Below are 17,699 nucleotides of genomic sequence, written 5' to 3'. Positions count from 1 at the left end.
TTCAAATATACCACATTGGAAAGTATTTGAGTTCCATAGAGTACATGTGTAAAGATTCATATGCAAGTAGGATAACTTTGGGTTGATCTTCGTTTTAAGGTTATTCTAACACCAGCACAATGCCTAGGTTGCCCATTTACAGGTTCTTTTAAAACTGACAACAATTGTTTTTAACCAATCTCTTCTGCATGGGGAAAAAAGTCATTTTTATATGTATATAAGGGCATTTTTTTTTCAATTTGCAGAAAATTATGAACACAAATATGAATATTGCAAATCACTACAACACAAATACACAGCAATACAGCAAATTTGCCTCAAACAACCATTTTGCTTAATTATTAATTTGTAAGTTTGCAGTGTCCAACTTCAGGAAGTCATCTAACCCTGGCATTACCAATGGCCCAACACAAAAGTATTATAGTTTAACAATCTTGACTGATTAAGTCATTGACAAAAATGCAATATATAATAATTTTTAAATAAAAGACAAGGAACAAAAATGTCAACCTGTCAAAAAGATCAAGCTAATCAGTGACATAAAGCAGGAATCACTGTCATTCTTATATTGCTAAGATGTGTGAATGTCCATTCTGATACAGGATCTCATATACTTCTCCCAATCTGCAGAGTGTTTTCTTGATTGCTTGTGGGCATAACCTAAAAGATAATTATACACCCAGTTTTAGCATAAACCCCTATTATCAAATGAATCAAATGCATCCATTATTAACTAATGTTTAGTGTTAAATACTATAGTCTACTTACTTTTTTTCAGATGCATGCTGTTCATTCGATCATGCCTAGCATGACCATTTTGAGTCAGTCTCAAAGACAAGCAAGAACTTCTTCTGTTAAAATTAAACAAACAGAGAACCATTATACAAAATCCAGATTAAAAGTAGCCAATATTATGAGTACATTTCTTTTGTGGGGTCATTTTTCACTAAACAGTTTCCATTTGCCCCAACACAGACACAGTATTTCCATGTTAAGTAATTAATACATCATTCCACATTATGTAATTAGTACACACCAAATATGTACTTTTTGACTTTGTTGATACAACGGTCATTAACATCACTATACAATGTTAAACTGCCATGTTATCCTTTGATGTAAAAGTGATTACGTCTTGTAAGCCTACTAGCCAGGATTGCTTGATACTTGATACGTGATTAGGGTTGCAAAGGAGTGGAAAACTTTCTGGGAACGTATTTGGAGAAATTATGGAAGAATTCCAAGTTGGAATCTTACTAGGAATATATGGAAATTAATTAGAAAATCAGGGAAACGTATATTAACTGCATCATATACAAACATAAATATCAACATTTTGTTTGGTTATAAGCTGACATGCATGCAAACATACAGATAATAAAAAAACATTGTAATTGTAGGTAGAACTTGAATAAATACTCCTAAATTAGCATGCTTGCTAAAACAAACTAAAACCTAGTATATACAGTACCGGGTAAAAGTTTGGACACATTAATAATTTAAAGTTTTTTTGTTTTTGTTTAAAAAAAAAAACAGTATTTTGCTCATCAAGCTTGCATTTGATCAACTTGATCATATTTGATCAGAAATACAGAACAGATTATATTGTGCAATATTTTTACAATTGTTTTCTGTTATACTTTTAAATATATTTTATTTCTGTGATGCAAAGCTGAATTCTCATCAACCATTATGCTAGTTTTCTTCTGTATTTATGTGATGCCTATGATGCAAATAAATGCATCACAGGCTTGAAAGATGGGCATAAGATACTTCTTCCAATAACAGTGCTGTAATTCTGTATGATAACATAAAACTGGCTAGCAGAAGGTAATAGAAAGAACATCATAAAGAACTAGCTAGCGTCATAAATTGTCAATAAAATAGTAATAGCTTACATTTAGCATATCTGATTTACTGGCTGGCTAGCTACTGTATAAATACATTTTGGGATTTGTTAGTTAAACTTTAATATCAAAACTTTCAAAACTTACTTGAATAGATGTAATCTTCAAATGCAAATGCAGAACTGTTTCTTTAATATTCCTGTGGTAGTCAGAGTCCGAAGACGGTGGGAACCAGTTGACTAAGGGGGATTGTTTGTGAGGATTGGTCGTTTTTAATTTTTTGATTAGTATGATTTTTTTTCACTGTTATAGGCTAACCTCAATTATGTAAATTTCCAGTTTATTGCCATTAATTCTAGGTTAATTCCCATATATTCCTGTTAATAGTCATATTTTTCTGATAAATTCCATGGAAAGTATCCAGTCTTGCAATTTCCCAGAATTTTTCAACCCTACTTCTGAGGCAAGGTCAAAACATCACAGCTAACAGTAACACATTTTGGTTAAAATGTCCGGTGTTTTCGAGCATTTTAAGGCACCCAACGTGCATGCCAAGAGCTTAAATACGCCTAAAAATAAAAGTAAAGTTTGACGCGTTGCCATGGGAACAGCGTTCGAGATATCAAAAATCCCTTCACAATTTATCATCTACAATGTCTCAGCATCATGATGACCACGTTTGGTGTCAATCGCATGAATATCTTAGGTGGAGTATTTAAAAGTTCACCACATGCAACTGTCAAAAAATCCACCTTTTGTGACTGACACACTTCCTGGCGCCTGTTGGTGGCGCTATGTCCGAGATTCACAATAGGCACATCGATGCGATCGGAATCTTTGGCTGAACATACACACTGCGTGTCATCCCAATAAGAAATTTTTTGCTTTAGATATTAGACGCTTCCTGTTCTCAGAATGCGCCATAAATTAGTCGCCTCGCCATGGCAGCACCGTTCGAGATATCAAAAATCCCTTCGCAATTTAGCAGGAGGAGTAAAAAGGCTTGCAACCGAAAGCCCTGTACTAAAATGTTCGGTACGAGTTTTTCAAAGAGCAAGCAAGATTCTGCTTTTTTATGAACTGATTGATACATAAAATCAAAAATCCATGATGATGTATTTGTGTAGAAGAGGATATTTTGTTAAGATAGCCATATCACAATTAACCTAGCCAGTGCACTCTTAGTGCCGGTCCCAAGCCCGGATAAATGGGGAGGGCTGCGTTAGGAAGGGCATCCAGCGTAAAAGGTACCAAATCAAATATCAGAATTTCATACCGGATCGGTCGAGGTCCGGGTTACCAACAACCGCCACAGGTATCGTTAGCCAACAGGGTATTGGTGGAAATTAGGCTACTGTTAGCCAAAGAGTGAAAGAGAAAGTTTATAGGACTGTGGAATAGAAGAAGAGTAAGAAGATGTCTACAGAGATGGCGTTGAAAGGAGAAGCGTTGGAGAGTGGAGGTTCGGGTTGGTACTTTAAATGTTGGTAATATGACTAGTAAAGGGAGAGAGGTAGCTGATATGACTGAGAGGAGAAAAGAGGTAGATATGTTGTGTGTTCAGGAGACCAAGTGGAAAGGGAGTAAGGCCAGGAACATTAGAGGTGGGTTTAAACTGTTCTATCATGGTGTGGCTGGAAAGAGAAATGGTGTAGGAAATTCTGAATTCTGAATAATTCTGAAGGAAGAATACAGAAAGGGTGTAGTGGGGGTAAAGAGAGTTTCTGATAGGGTGATGAACGTGAAGCTGGAAGTTGAAGGGGTGATAATAAATGTCATCAGTGCTTATTCTCCACAAGTGGGTTGTGAGATGGAGGAAAAGGAAGATTCTGGAGTGGGTTAGATAAAGTGGTAGATGGGGGTACCTAGGAATGAAAGATTTAAGACTTAAATGGGCATGTAGATAAAGAGAACAGAGGTGATGGGTAGGTATGGTTTTAAGGAGAGGAATGTAGAAGGGCAAATGGTGGTAGATTTTGCTAAAAGGATGGAAATGGCAGTGGTGAATACGTATTTTAAAAAGAAGGAGGAGCATTGGGTGAGGTATAAGAGTGGAGGAAGAGGCACACAGGTGGACTATGTTCTATGTAGGAGATACAACCTGAAGAAGATTGGAGACTGTAAGGTGTTGGCAGTGGACAGTGTAGCTAGAAAGCATCGGATGGTGGTCTGTAGTATGGTTTTGGAGGTAAAGAAGAGGAGGAGAGTGAGAACTGAAATAATGAGATGGTGGAAACTGAAGGAGGAAGACTGAAGTGCGAAATTCAGGGAAGAGGTCAGACAGGGGTTCGGTGGTGGTGAAGAGGTGCTGGATGATTGGGAAACTACTGCAGAAGTGATAATGGAGACAGCTAGAAAGGTACTTGGTGTGACATCTGGAAATAGAAAGGAAGACAAAGAGACGTGGTGGTGGAATGAGGAAGTGCAGGAGAGCATAAGGAGAAAGAGGTTGGCAAAACAGAATTGGGATCGACAGAGAGATGAGAAAAGTAGGCAGGAGTACAAGGAGATGCGGCAGCAGGCAAAGAGGGATGTGGCAAAAGCCAAGGAAAAGGCATATGAGGAGCTGTATGAGAAGTTGGACACTAAGGAAGGAGAAAAGGATTTATACTGATTGGCCAGGCAGAGGGACCGAGCTGGGAAGGATGTGCTGCAAGTTAGAGTAATAAAGGATGGAGATGGAAATGTGTTGACTAGTGAGGAGAGTGTGTTGAGAAGATGGAGGGAATATTTTGAGCAGCTAATGAACAAGGAACATAAGAGAGAGAGAGCGAGAGAGAGAGAGAAGGTTGTATGATGTGGAGTTGGTGAAGCAGGAAGTGGATAGGATTAGTAAGGAGGAAGTGAGAGCAGCGATTAAGAGAATGAAGAGTGGAAAGTCGGTTGGACCAGATGACATACTGGTAGAAGCATGGAGATGTTTAGGAGAGATTGCAGTGGAGTTTGGAAGGTGAGAGGATGCCTGAGGAATGGAGAAGGAGTGTGCTGGTACCGATCTTTAAGATTAAGAGAGATGTGCAAACCTGCAGTAACTACAGGGAATTAAGTTGATCAGTCACACCATGAAGTTATAGGAAAGAGTAGTGGAAGCCAGGCTGAGAGAAGCAGTGACCATCTGTGAGCGACAGTATGGATTTATGCCAAGGAAGAGCACCACAGAAGCGTACGGCAGGGTGCCGAGAGAGGAGTTGTGGTAATGTATGACATGCATTAGAGCCTTGGCCATGACCCTGTTGCTGGTTTACCACTGTTCATCCTTAAACAACTTTTGATAGATACTGACCATTGCTGACCAGGAACACCCCACGAGAGCTGCAGTTTTGGAGAAGCTCTGACCCAGTCGTCTAGCAATCACAATTTGACCCTCGCTCAACCCTTACCCTTTCCCATTTTTTTTGCCCCACTAGCTCCAGTAAAGGGTTAATGCAGAATACGAAGCATACAAAAATTAATACAAATCTGACTGGTATAAAATTCAATTAGAATGACCAAACAGTATGTGATCTATGTTGCTCAAATAGAGCTTAAATATTTGATGACACAGAAAAAGGTTTGCTACACAAAAAGTGTACCGTATTTTCCGGACTATAAGCCGCTACTTTTTCCCATGCTTTGAACCCCGCGGCTTAAACAACGAAGCGGCTAATTAATTGATTTTCATGCCAAAAAACTGACCCCCCATAACATTAGACCAATGAAATCGCTGAACGGGATCAGGTGAACCAATAAAAATCCTTATATTAAATCAGATGCGCTCCCACTGAATCGGCCCGCACCACATCATAAATATGGATGAGGTTCCTCTGACGTTTGACCTGCCGCTCACTCGGACTGTCTACAGGAAATGCGAATCATTCGCACTTTACCTGTGTTCTGAGCTGCACGGCATCTGGAGAAAAGCTTCACCGATGGTGATTTTTAAACGCACGACGATGCCAAAAGATAAACTCTCCAGAGAAATTGTTGTGGAAGACAGTGAACAATGACTTTCTTGGTAGGCTACTGTTTAGATACAAGCCGTGTAACAGCCACTGTCTTTCGTTAAAGCCTGTGTAAAGTTCATTAGTTTCAGTGTAGACAGTTTAGGCTTATAGACAGGTGCAGCTTATTTATGTTCAAAATAAAAATCTTTGTAAAATTCAGTTTGTGCGGCTTATATTTTGGTGCGCTTAATAGTCCGGAAATTACGGTAACTTCAAACATCAACGGCCACTGCTCATGTAAATGTTTTTGCAACATGCACCTGGCGCAGTGCAATTTACTTTAAATTCGTTTGAGGAACAGTTTGTAGTCATGCAGCAGAGAAGCAAATGCGCAAATTGAACTGTACAGAAAATACTAATTTACATATTTAATATGTGCTACTACGGTGCTACTATGACTTCATTCTGTAAGTGCTACAACTTTATTCTCATAATTTCGACTTTATTCTTGTATTGCTACAACTTTATTCTCATAATTCCGAGTTAATTCGCATAGTGCCACGACTTTATTCTTGTAATCTAATTTTTTTTTAACGTGGCACAAATGCCGTTAAAGAATTAAAATGTATCATATTTATGAAAAAAAAAAAAAAAAAAAAAAAAAAAAAACAGCACTGTTGTCAGAGGCTTCTTATATAGCAATAAAAGCTATATAAATAAACTTGTAATATTAGTTACTACTGCTTTACATATATTATATCGAATTTATATCAAACCTACCTCATAGCCCCAATTTTCCCTTTCTCCAGAAAGAGTTCCACAATAACTCTGCTTTCCGCTGGATAGAGCCTAGCATACAGTGTCCTCTTGTTTACTTTGTCTTTAAACCAACTGACAGCTTCAGTGGACCAGCTCTTTCCATTCACTGGTTTTACCTAAAAAAAAAAAAAAAAAAAAAAAAAAAGTAAATAAAAAAAAATATAATATAAATTGTTTTGTAAGGAATGTCACCAGATGAAATAAGATATAAGATGATAATACCTACATCTGCCAGAGAGACTTGTAAAGCTTGAGCTGGTATTTTAGCAACTTCACCACAAAGTTGCTTAATTTTCCAAAGTGAAAGGCAAGTTAAATCTCCATAATCAATTCTTCTGATCTCCACTTCAATGTTGATGCACAAGTGACCACTTCCTAATAAAAAAAAATAATAATAATATAATGGTCCATTAATTCTTAGCCATTTTTATTTGTTTTCTTGTCTCACCATGGTTCATTCCACATATCTTTGTCACCTGGGCACGACACCACAACTCTTGCTCTGCGTACCAGCCCATTACATAAGCACCTATATCTGGGATGCAGTTTAATTCACCATAGGACTTACTGTTTTTCTTTCTGTTTTAAATAAAACAAATAAAGCATTAGGAAATATTAGCAAGCATGTGGAAAACAAGGAAAAAACCCACACTACTACTTACACAATAATTTCAGACAGTTCCTGTAGGCTGTTATCCTTAAGCTGTATGTAGAAGTTGTTTGGGCTGACCACATGAGTGACAACAACAGGAATCTCTTCAAATTTCTTAATCTGAAATTCAGGTATTTTTCCTGTTGCCTCTATTTTACTGCTGCGATCCACTGATTTACTGCTCACTCCTTCAATGCCACATTGGTGTGCCATCGATTCATTGCTTGAAATACAGAAGCTCTGTGTAAATGGATCTATGATACATGAGTCATTGCAGTCAGCAAAAGTCAAACTTTCAATTATGGAAGCAAGTGAGTTTTTCACTTCTGTGGAAATATCCCCAATATCCCACAATTCAGAGTTTGTAGCAATCACACATCTGTAGGTGACAGACCCTGCACAGGTGTTTTTCACATTGAAAATGCATGCAGAATTATTCCTCGGCTTCTTGTGTGTTTTCTGGCATTGTATGACCTCCTGATCCATATTTGTTTCAGTTTTGCCTTTTAATTGTTGCTTTAACTCAAAAGCCCCCTTCTCAGAGCCTGCAAAACTGAAACATTTCATATTTCTGTTTGTTCTTAGAAAATGTATGAGCTGAGAAGAAGTTTGTTTCTGGTGTTGAATTCTAAAGTTATTTTCAAACTGCTGCTCAGTTATGCTGTTGGTCATACTCAGGAATTCCGCTTCTTTCTTTTCAGTTTCTGTTGGAATTATGTCCTGAGGAATTAAATACTTGCCATTTTCCACCTTACACACTTTTGATTCCTGCTTCAAGAACATCTTTGTAGAATGTTCTGGTGGAATACTGTCAGGTGACTTTTTTTCAGCACCATTAAACAAAGCTAGTTGCTGGAGGGGCAGTACTGCTTTTGTTTTTGAGTTTGCCAAGACAGCATTTTGAAGCAAGGACCCAAACTTTAACACATGTGGAACACATTCTCCAGTCTGACGTCTTAAGTTACTGAACTGGAACAAGTGTTGTGGTGACAGGCTGGATATTTGTGCAAGATTCATGTTCATACACTGGGAACCTATAGCTAAAGAGAATATTGATTAGTTTTGCCAACATCACTATTACAACAGGTAAAATCCTTATAATGCACTTTCTACATCAACTTTCTACTCGACAAGTTTTTTTGTCAAGCTAAAATTTTAGATAAGATTTTAGATAATATTTTAGATTTTTTTATTTCATGTTTCCCACATTAAATATAAAACAAACATTTCCTGAAGATTGCATGTTAAATAATAGGACTAGAAACAGTGCTATGTTGATATACATCTCTTGATTAAAAAAAAACAAAAACAAAACAAAAACAAAAAAAACAACAAATCGGATACAGTCTTTTATCATTAAATGTGAAAATAGACAGAATCACCATTTTCCAAAGCTGCTTTTGGAATTGCTTTAAGCCTACTGAAAACCATTAAACATCATTAAGCCTATATTGTCGAAGAATTAACATTGCAATTATTCAGAGGTGGAAAGTAACAAATTACATTTACTTGCGTTCCTGCTATTTTTTTACATCCCCACTTTAAAATTTTTTAAATATCACTTGAACATTCACACATCTGTTTATTTTGAAGTGACTGTAGTTATATCCTAAAATCCTAAGTTATATACCAATCTACATTTAAACAGGTACATAGTATAATTAATAACTAGCTTGCATAAATAATAACTAGATAACAACAGGTTACTAGCGCTGGACCCCACAAACAATGTTACAAACATTTGATTTTTGGTTAATTTAAGCAAAGGCTCTTACTAAACTATTAAAACATTTTTTTAACTACCAATGCAGCAGTACAGATATTATATAAACTCTAAATGCTTGTGCAGGCTTGATTTGGATATTTTAAAAGCTGCTAGTTCGGTCTCTGTGCAAACACAGCTTACTGCATATCAAAGACAGAACTGACCGATCTGAGAGCAAAGTTAATGATATGAAAGGGAAAAAGCAGAGAGGTAACATTCGAATTTTGTCAAGCTCCACCATGTCCGTATCTAAATTACTGACCGAAATCCTGCAGATGGATAAGTACCTCCTTATCAACCACTTGTATAGAAGTCCCGCTCCTAAGAAGCAACGGGGATTGCAATTGTTGCTAAGTTACACTACCATCAGGACTGTCGAAGTACTGTGCCATGCCTGGTCTCGAGCTCCACTTTGCTTCAAGGGGAGCAAATATCTTTATTTACCGACTATATTCCCTGCATGGCCAAGGCTCGGGCGGCATTTACAGAGGTCAGAAAACTCATAGGAACCAGGGATGGTGTATGCCCTGGGATTTTCGTTAGCTCAAGTCGTCTCATCTCCAAGGAAAATACACTGAATAAAACCTTATTATATCTTTACATACTCTTTCTATTATGTTTTTATACAAGATTTGTTATTTAGAAATGTATTTTCCAATTTAATAACATGAAACATAAAAACAGGTTGTCATTTTAAGGGTTGAAACGGATTAATGCCATTTTAAGTATTTTCAATATGGAAAACTGATTTGATGTGCGAGCAAATTGAGATACGAGCTCGTCCACGGAACGAATTAAACTCGTAGATCAAGGTACTCGGAAATTTCATTGGTCTAAATGTTATGTTGCTCAGTTTTTTGGCTTGAAGTTTGTGAAACCCAGGAAAAATCCATATATTAACCGCTTCGTTGTTTAAGCTGCGGGGTTCAAAGCGTGGAAAAAAGTAGCGGCTTATAGTCCGAAAAATACAGTAGTTAATGTTTAGATCAGTTTATGTAATTTACATACTTTAAGTTTATATGAAAGCCAGTGAAAGCCTGATCTTTGGTTAAATAGATATTTGGTTCGTGAGGGTTGGGTTAATTACCTGGTTATAATGTGTGATAGGAGTAGGGCTCAAGTCAGTCAATTTCCGCTTAAAGGCGAGGGGGGCTGCTATTTTGATGAATAAAAACCTACTGTTTATAGCAACAACTGTAGACTCAGACACTGCAGGCCATCATATAATTGTAGTCGAAAAAGTATACAGGCTCCCACTTATTCTAAATCCTACTACAAGAAAATACTAATTTTATTCTTCAGTACATAATACTGTTTCACACAGATTATTTTCTTTTAGATAAAAGACTTCTTGCTCTGATATCAGATTCAGACCACTCTCCACTGACTTTGTCAAACCATATTACCGAGGCTGGATCTAACTATTGTCTGTGGAGATTTAACTCCTCACTTCTTTCAGATGAAAGTTTGATGAGTTTTATGAGAACAGAGTTTTTTTTTTAAACGTCAACCAAACTCCAGGCATGTCATCCTTAAATCCCTAAAGGCATATCTAAGGGCAGATTATTTGATTTTGCGCAAAACAAAATAAAGAGGCCACTGAACTGCTTACAAAACTAGCACTGTCAATGCCACTGTCTCTAAACCATACAACATTGCAGCTCTCACCACAGTCCTATAAACTTTCCTTTTCACTCTTGCAGATACCCTTCTATCACAAATCACTCCTGCCACTCTTCTCCACCCACTCCACCCTGCCTGCACTCTTTTCTTCACTTTTCTAACACATTCCCCTTTACTTTGCACTGTTGACCCCAAGTACCTGAACTCCTCCACCTTCCCCACTTCTTCTCCCTGCAACTGCACCACTCCACTGTCCTCCCTCTAATTCACACACATGTACTCCGTCTTACTCCTACTGACTTTCATTCCTCTTCTCTCCAGCACGTACCTTTAGCTCTGCAGGCTCTTCTCAACCTGCTCCCTACTCTCACCACAAATCACAATATCATCCACAAACATCATAGTCCAGGGTGACTCCTGTCTGACCTCGTCCGTCAACCTGTCCATCACCACTGCAAACAGGTAAGGGCTCAGAGCCAATCCCTGAACCAGTCTGTCGTTTCTACTGCACACTTCACTGCTGTCCGCATACACGTCCTGCACCACCCTCACATACTTCTCTGACTTTCTCATACAGTACCGCAATTCCTCTCTCCGCACCCTGTCGTACGCTTTCTATAAATCCAAAAACCCACAATGCAACTCCTTCTGACCGTCTCTGTACTTCTCAATCAACATTCTCAAAGCAAATATTGCATCTGTGGTGCTCTTCCTCGGCATGAAACCATACTGTTGCTCGCATATGGTCACCTGGCTTCCACTACTCTTTCCTATAACTTAATGGTGTGACTGATCAACTTTATTTCCCTGTAGTTACTGCAGGACAGCATCTCCCTTATTCTTAAAGATCGGTACCAGCACACTCCTTCTCCATTCCTCAGGCATCCTCTCACCTTCCAAAATCTTGTTGAACAATCTGGTTAAAAACTCCACTGCCATCTCTCCTAAACATCGCCATGCTTCTACTGGTATGTCATCTGGTCCAACCGACTTTCCACTCTTCATCCTACACTCTTTATTTTCCTCCATCCTCTTCATCCTAATCGCTGCTCTCACTTCCTTCTTACTAATCCTATCCACTTCCTGCTTCACCATTTCCACACCATCCAAACTTTTCTCTCTCTCTGCCCTTCCACATTCCTCTCCTTAAGGCCATACCCACCCATCACCTCCTCAAAACCTCCGGTTCCTTCACCTACATGCCCATTAAAGTCTGCCCCAATCACCAATCGTTCATTTGGTCCATCTACCACTTCATCTAACTCAATCCAGAATTTTTCCTTCTCCTCCATCTCACAACCCACTTGTGGAGAATAAGCACTGATTACATTTATTATCACCCCTTCAACTTCCAGCTTCACGATCATCACCCTATCAGAAACACTCTTCACCTCCACTACACTCTTACTGTACTCTTCCTTCAAAATCACTCCTACACCATTTCTCTTTCCATCCACACCATGATAGAACAGTTTAAACCCACCTCCAATGTTCCTGGCCTTACTCCCTTTCCGCCTGGTCTCCTGAACACACAACATACGTTATATACCTCTATTCTCCTCTCCATCATATCAGCTACCTCTCTCCCTTTACTAGTCATAGTACCAACATTTAAAGTACCAACTCTCTTAAATAGGACCTGCCTGACAAAGTGAAGTAGACCAAAAGATCCTCAAAAGCTAGACATCATGCTGAGATCCAAAGAAATTCAGAAACAAATAAGAAAGAAAGTATTTGAAATATATCAGTCTGGAAAAGGTTATAAAGCCATTTTTAAAGCTTTGGGACTCCAGCAAACCACAGTGAGAGCCATTATTCACAAATGGCACAAACATTGAACAGTGAAGAACCTTCCCAGGAGTGGCCGACCAACCAAAATTACCCCAAGAGCACAGCGACGACTCATCCAAGAGGTCACAAAAGACCCCACAACAACATCCTAAGAACTGCAGGCCTCACTTGCCTCAGTTAAGTTCAGTGTTCATGACTCCACCAGAAGAAAGAGACTGCCATGCAGACCATTTTTGCCCAGAGTTCCAAAACGAAAACCGCTGCTGAGCAAAAAGAACATAAAGGCTCGTGTCAGTTTTGCCAGAAAACATCTTGATGATCCCCAAGACTTTTGGGAAAATACTCTGTGGACTGACAAGAGAAAAGTTTACATTTTTGGAAGGTGTGCGTGTCCCATTACGTCTGGCATAAAAGTAACACCGCATTTCAGAAAAAGATCATCATACCAACAGTAAAATATGGTGCTGGTAGTGTGATGCTCTGGGGTTGTTTTGCTGCTTGAGGACCTGAAAGACTTGCTGTGATAAATAGAACCATGAATTCTACTGTTTCCCAAAAAATCCTGAAGGAGAATGTCCAGCCATCTGTTTGAAACCTCAAGCTGAAGCAAACTTGGGTTCTGCAGCAGGACAATGATCCAAAACACACCAGCAAGTCCACATCTGAATGACTATAGAAAACCAAAATGTGGCCTTTGGAGTGGCCTAGTCAAAGTACTGACCTGAATCCTATTGAGATGCTATGGCATGACTTTAAAAAGGCGGTTCATGCTCGAAAACCCTCCAATGTGGCTGAATTACAACAATTGTGCATAGACGAGTGGACCAAAATTCCTTCACAGCGCTGTAACAGTCTCATTGCAAGGTATCGCAAATGCTTGATTGTGGTTGTTGCTGCTAAGGGTGTCCCAACCAGTTATTAGGTTTAGGGGACAAACACTTTTTCACACAGGGCCATGTAAGTTTGGGATTTTGTTTTCCCTCAATAATAAAAACCTTCATTTAAAAACTGCATGTTGTGTTCAATTGTGTTATCTTTTACTAATATTTAAATTAGTTTGATGATCTGAAACATTAAAGTGTGACAAACATGCAAAACATAAGAAATTAGGAAGGGCCAAACACTTTCACACCACTGTATATAACTTTCTTTCGGCTTCTCCCATTAGGGGTCGCCACAGCGGATCATCCGTATTCATGATCCGCATGTTCGATTTGGCAAGTTTTTACGCTGGATGCCCTTCCTAACGCAACCCTCCCCATTTATCCGGGCTTGAACAGTGCAAAGTAATGGAGAATGTGTTAGAGAAGTGAAGAAACGAGTGCAGGCAGGGTGGAGTGGGTGGAGAAGAATGGTAGGAGTGATTTGTGATAGAAGGTGAAAGAAAAATTTTATAGGACTGTGGTGAGAGCTGCGATGTTGTATGGTTTAGAGACAGTGGCATTGACTAAAAGACAGGAGGTGGAGCTGGAGGTAGCAGAGCTGAAGATGTTGAGGTTTTCGTTGGGAATGACGACGAACAGGATTAGAAATTAGTTCATTAGAGGGACAGCACATGTAGGACGTTTTGGAGACTAAGTGAGAGGCACCAGGTAGGAGAAAAAGAGGAAGGCTAAGGAGGAGGTTTATGGATGTGGTGAGGGAAGACATGCAGGTAGTTGGTTTGAAAGAGGCAGATGTAGAGGACAGGGAGGTATGGAGACGGATGATCCGCTGTGGCGATCACTAATTGGAGGAGCCGAAAGTGAAAGAAGATGAAGAAGACTTTTTTGTCTAAATTAAAAATAATCTGTAAGAGTGAAAACTTGCAAACTACAGAACATGCATAATATTGCTAAATTTTGTGCATGCTGGTGTGCAGTCAGTTGTTGATTGCAAGTCAGCTATTTTTAAACCAAATATAAATTTATACAAATTATGCAACAGTTTAAAAAAAGTGTATTAAATTCTATAGAATTGTACAGCATTTCATAAAACCACTAACAAAAGAAAGATATCTATTTAAGCTGATGACATCTTCATTTAGTGTTATATTTTAATCAGTCACATTTTTATTACAAAGTTAAATAGAATAACCGCATGTATTTTTGATAAGCAATAATTTTTAATTCCAGATTTCACTATAAGAATTTAGTAGATGGTTGAAGTGAGTTGCATTTCGTAGCTCGTATTAACTTGTTACATTCAGGCGGTTATGTCACTCATCACATTTGCCTTTTTTTTCTGGGATTCAGAGCTACATACTCTATCGGATTTTATAGTATGTCTAATTATATTACATTTAAATGACAAATTCAAATCATGCATTCTTGCTAATGCAGGTCCTTCCAAAATCCTGACTATAAAACTTACTTTATTGCAGGAGCCAAAATCCTGATAACACGGGATTTTCCCACATTCTTGGACACTTGCTATTGAAAATCTAATTATCCAAAACAACATTTATTTCGTTTGGTAGGCAGATTTCACCCACCGTCAAATGAGCGTAATTGCAAAACTCGTTTATGCAACATTACGTTAACTTTAAAGATCATTGCGTTTATTATAATAAGGTTATTTATGGCTAGTTTAGCTAAATAGCTGTGCTAAAGTTTGCAACTAGGCAACAAACTACTGTTAGCAAAAAGAAAGAGGTATGCTAACTAGCAAAATCTACCGCGAACAAGTTTAGTTGTTTAAAAAACAAAGTCGTTTACCCTACCGTTTCCGTAAAATGGTTCAGTGCTTCGTTTAGCCTGTTTCTGCTCGGTTTAATTAGGAGCCATTTTTAAATAAGCGTAGTTGTCATGTCTTTAGGGCCGTATCAGCCGGCAGACATCATTTTTTTTTTTTTTTTTAACCAAATCCAGGTTTAATCTGAACTCTCCCGGCGCACCTGCCCAATTTCTCGCGCAGACACACGTGAACAGAGGCCCTGTAGAGCCCATCAAGATGTTGTGCTGCGTTTCATCAAATCTGTGAAAACTACTTTTTAACTCAAATAAATGTTTTTTTAAAAAATCGCATTTTTATTGTGAATCGTTTTAATTTGGCATTAAATTGTAATACAAATTTTGCAATAATGAAAAAAAAAAGTAAATTGTTTTATTATACATACGGTGTCAAGATACAAGACAATAAAAACCCAGTGTTTTTTTCGAATCAATGAAATGCAAAGTAAATATTTTTAATTTCACTGTTCTCATTGTTCTCATGAACACTTTTAGTGCTTCATTAAATTATGCAATAAACTGGAATTTATTTTATAGATTACAAAGTCACACACTTCACACTGTGAATTAATATATAGATACATGTAAATTAATAAATAAAAAAATAAATGTGCATATCCTGGTTTTAATACGCATAAGATGAAACACGTTTTTAAATAATTGATTAATTTGTCTGTCTCAGGAACTGAGAGCAGGGTTGGGAGACTTGTTCGATGCCATTCGTTCATGAGGAACCCTTCATGAAGCCACTTTCCCAAACTTTTCCTTAGGCTGCCGGACCTCTGGAGTAATTTCAGCCAGTCAAGCTTCCTCTGGCTCTCCTAGATCTGCTTCGCAGCGTCCTTATACAATCTGTGAATGCTGTGCACAGTATATTTACAGAATGCATAAAGAAGCTGAGGAGCAGAAATATTGAGAATACAGTATATTTTAATAATAATAATTAAAAATATATCTCTTTTTTTTGTATCACAAAATCACATTTACTTGCAAAATAGGAATGAGTAAATTACTAAATGTCCTCACCAAGGACAAGTCTTTTGGTTTTTGTTATACCTTGAAATGAATGTAAAATTATTATTTTCATATTTCATTTCCTAAACAACATGCAACATTACATTGTTTGTTTAACCGAACCATTTCGCATTCCAAGTGATCCAAAATATTGGGACATATGACCGAAAGCTGTCTTTGTTTGGTTTAGTGTGCCATAAAAACACTGCATTTGCTGCAACAAAAACCTAGAACTCTGAAAGCGTTGATAGACATGAAGAGCATGCTTAGCAGGTGCGTGAGAGAAGGTCAAGATGAAATCCAAATACAAAAATAATTTTTTTAGAAAACCCTGGATACTGTAGTTGATCATGGCATGGAACACTGTTGGAGCATTAGTGAGGCCTAAACGCATGATCAAATGTTCAAAGTCGCCCAATGGGTGTGTAAAAATACAGTTTAGTAAAGATATTGGTCATAGGCAGAGGCTTAAAAGCCAAATTACAGAGATGCAAGTGTATTGATTTTAATGGTTAAGCAGTTCATATCCTGGTAATCTATCCAAAGACAAAACAATTATTGGCCATAAAAGTAAAGCCAGCACCCAAGTGTAGAGAGTAGAGAAAGGTCAGATGGTACTAACAGCAAGCGAGCCATAAATGTGTGTATGAATAAATAATCCATGGCGACTTCTTCTGGAGATGCTATTTAGCCAGCTGAATGTAGTGTGGAACATGTATCGGTTCAGTGGTAATGTATTTAGAAAGACACATTTTATAATTAATAGCATCTGCATATAGAACAGGGAAGCATGTGGTGGCACTATCATGCACTGGAGCTGCTTCTCTTTAACTGACACTGGAAATCTTGTCAAGTTAAAACAATAAAAATCTTAAAGGCTGAAAAATGTCACCTTCTGCCATGATAATGTTTCAAATAACAATTTTAAGCAAATAAAGTAATGGCTGCATAATAAGATCAATATTTTACAATGGCCTGGTCCGATTTCAGATTTAAATCCTATCAAAAAACTGTAGAACATGGCTGTACACAGGAGATACCACCATTTGAAACAGCTGTAGAATTATTGTGAAAAAGCATAGAATAAAATTGCCATATGAAGATGCTATGTTGTAGATTCTTATCTTAAAAGTGTAAGTGCTGTATTGCAAGCAAATGTATTAGTTAAGCAGTGTGCACACAAACAGGTTGCTTGAATTTTGTTGGTTATAACATGAAATGTTGGAAAATAATCCGCTATGATTTAGTGAAAGTTATGTTTTGACAGTCATGATATTTATTTTTTTTACAGAAGACTGTATAATCCTATTAACTAACTTATTCAATTTATTCAAGCAAAATCCCTGAACATTAACACAGCTAAATATAATGTTATCATGGGTAGATATATAAATGCAAATATAATTTCTTTATAGTTTCCTTTATTGACTAATAATGCAGATTAACCAATAGACTGGTTTTAAAAATTGTAAATGGAAATATATTATGTGTACCAATCACTTGTCACCTAATATCAGAGTGACTAGGATACTTATGCAAGCATATTTTTGAGCA

At 37.7% G+C, this 17,699-nt stretch overlaps 1 protein-coding gene across 1 annotated transcript; it reads right to left on the bottom strand.

Annotated features, from left to right (window-relative positions):
- Positions 1–84: 84 nt before the first annotated feature.
- LOC310736651 (uncharacterized protein) lies at positions 85–15,356 on the bottom strand. Its single transcript, XM_083560373.1, has 7 exons — positions 15,261–15,356; positions 7,252–8,281; positions 7,038–7,168; positions 6,816–6,964; positions 6,551–6,705; positions 769–851; positions 85–660 (listed from the first exon to the last, which is right to left on the bottom strand). Exons 2-7 carry the CDS (start codon positions 8,262–8,264, stop codon positions 572–574), a joined length of 1,620 nt encoding a protein of 539 aa, XP_083416499.1. The 5' UTR covers positions 8,265–8,281; positions 15,261–15,356; the 3' UTR covers positions 85–571.
- Between the last annotated feature and the right edge of the window lie 2,343 nt (positions 15,357–17,699).

This window comes from Silurus aristotelis, assembly GCF_946808225.1.
Source record: "Silurus aristotelis genome assembly, chromosome: 14".
Classification (NCBI taxonomy): Eukaryota; Metazoa; Chordata; class Actinopteri; order Siluriformes; family Siluridae; genus Silurus; species Silurus aristotelis.
This window is presented reverse-complemented; position numbering and strand designations above follow the sequence as displayed.

Coding starts and splice junctions, on each gene's coding strand:
- LOC310736651 (XM_083560373.1), bottom strand. CDS start 8,264: ATGAACATGAATCTTGCACAAATATCCAGCCTGTCACCACAACACTTG. Junction 6,965..7,037: donor GATATGTGGAATGAACCATG/GTGAGACAAGAA, acceptor TTTTTTTATTAG/GAAGTGGTCACTTGTGCATC. Junction 6,706..6,815: donor TACAAGTCTCTCTGGCAGAT/GTAGGTATTATC, acceptor TTTTTTTTTTAG/GTAAAACCAGTGAATGGAAA.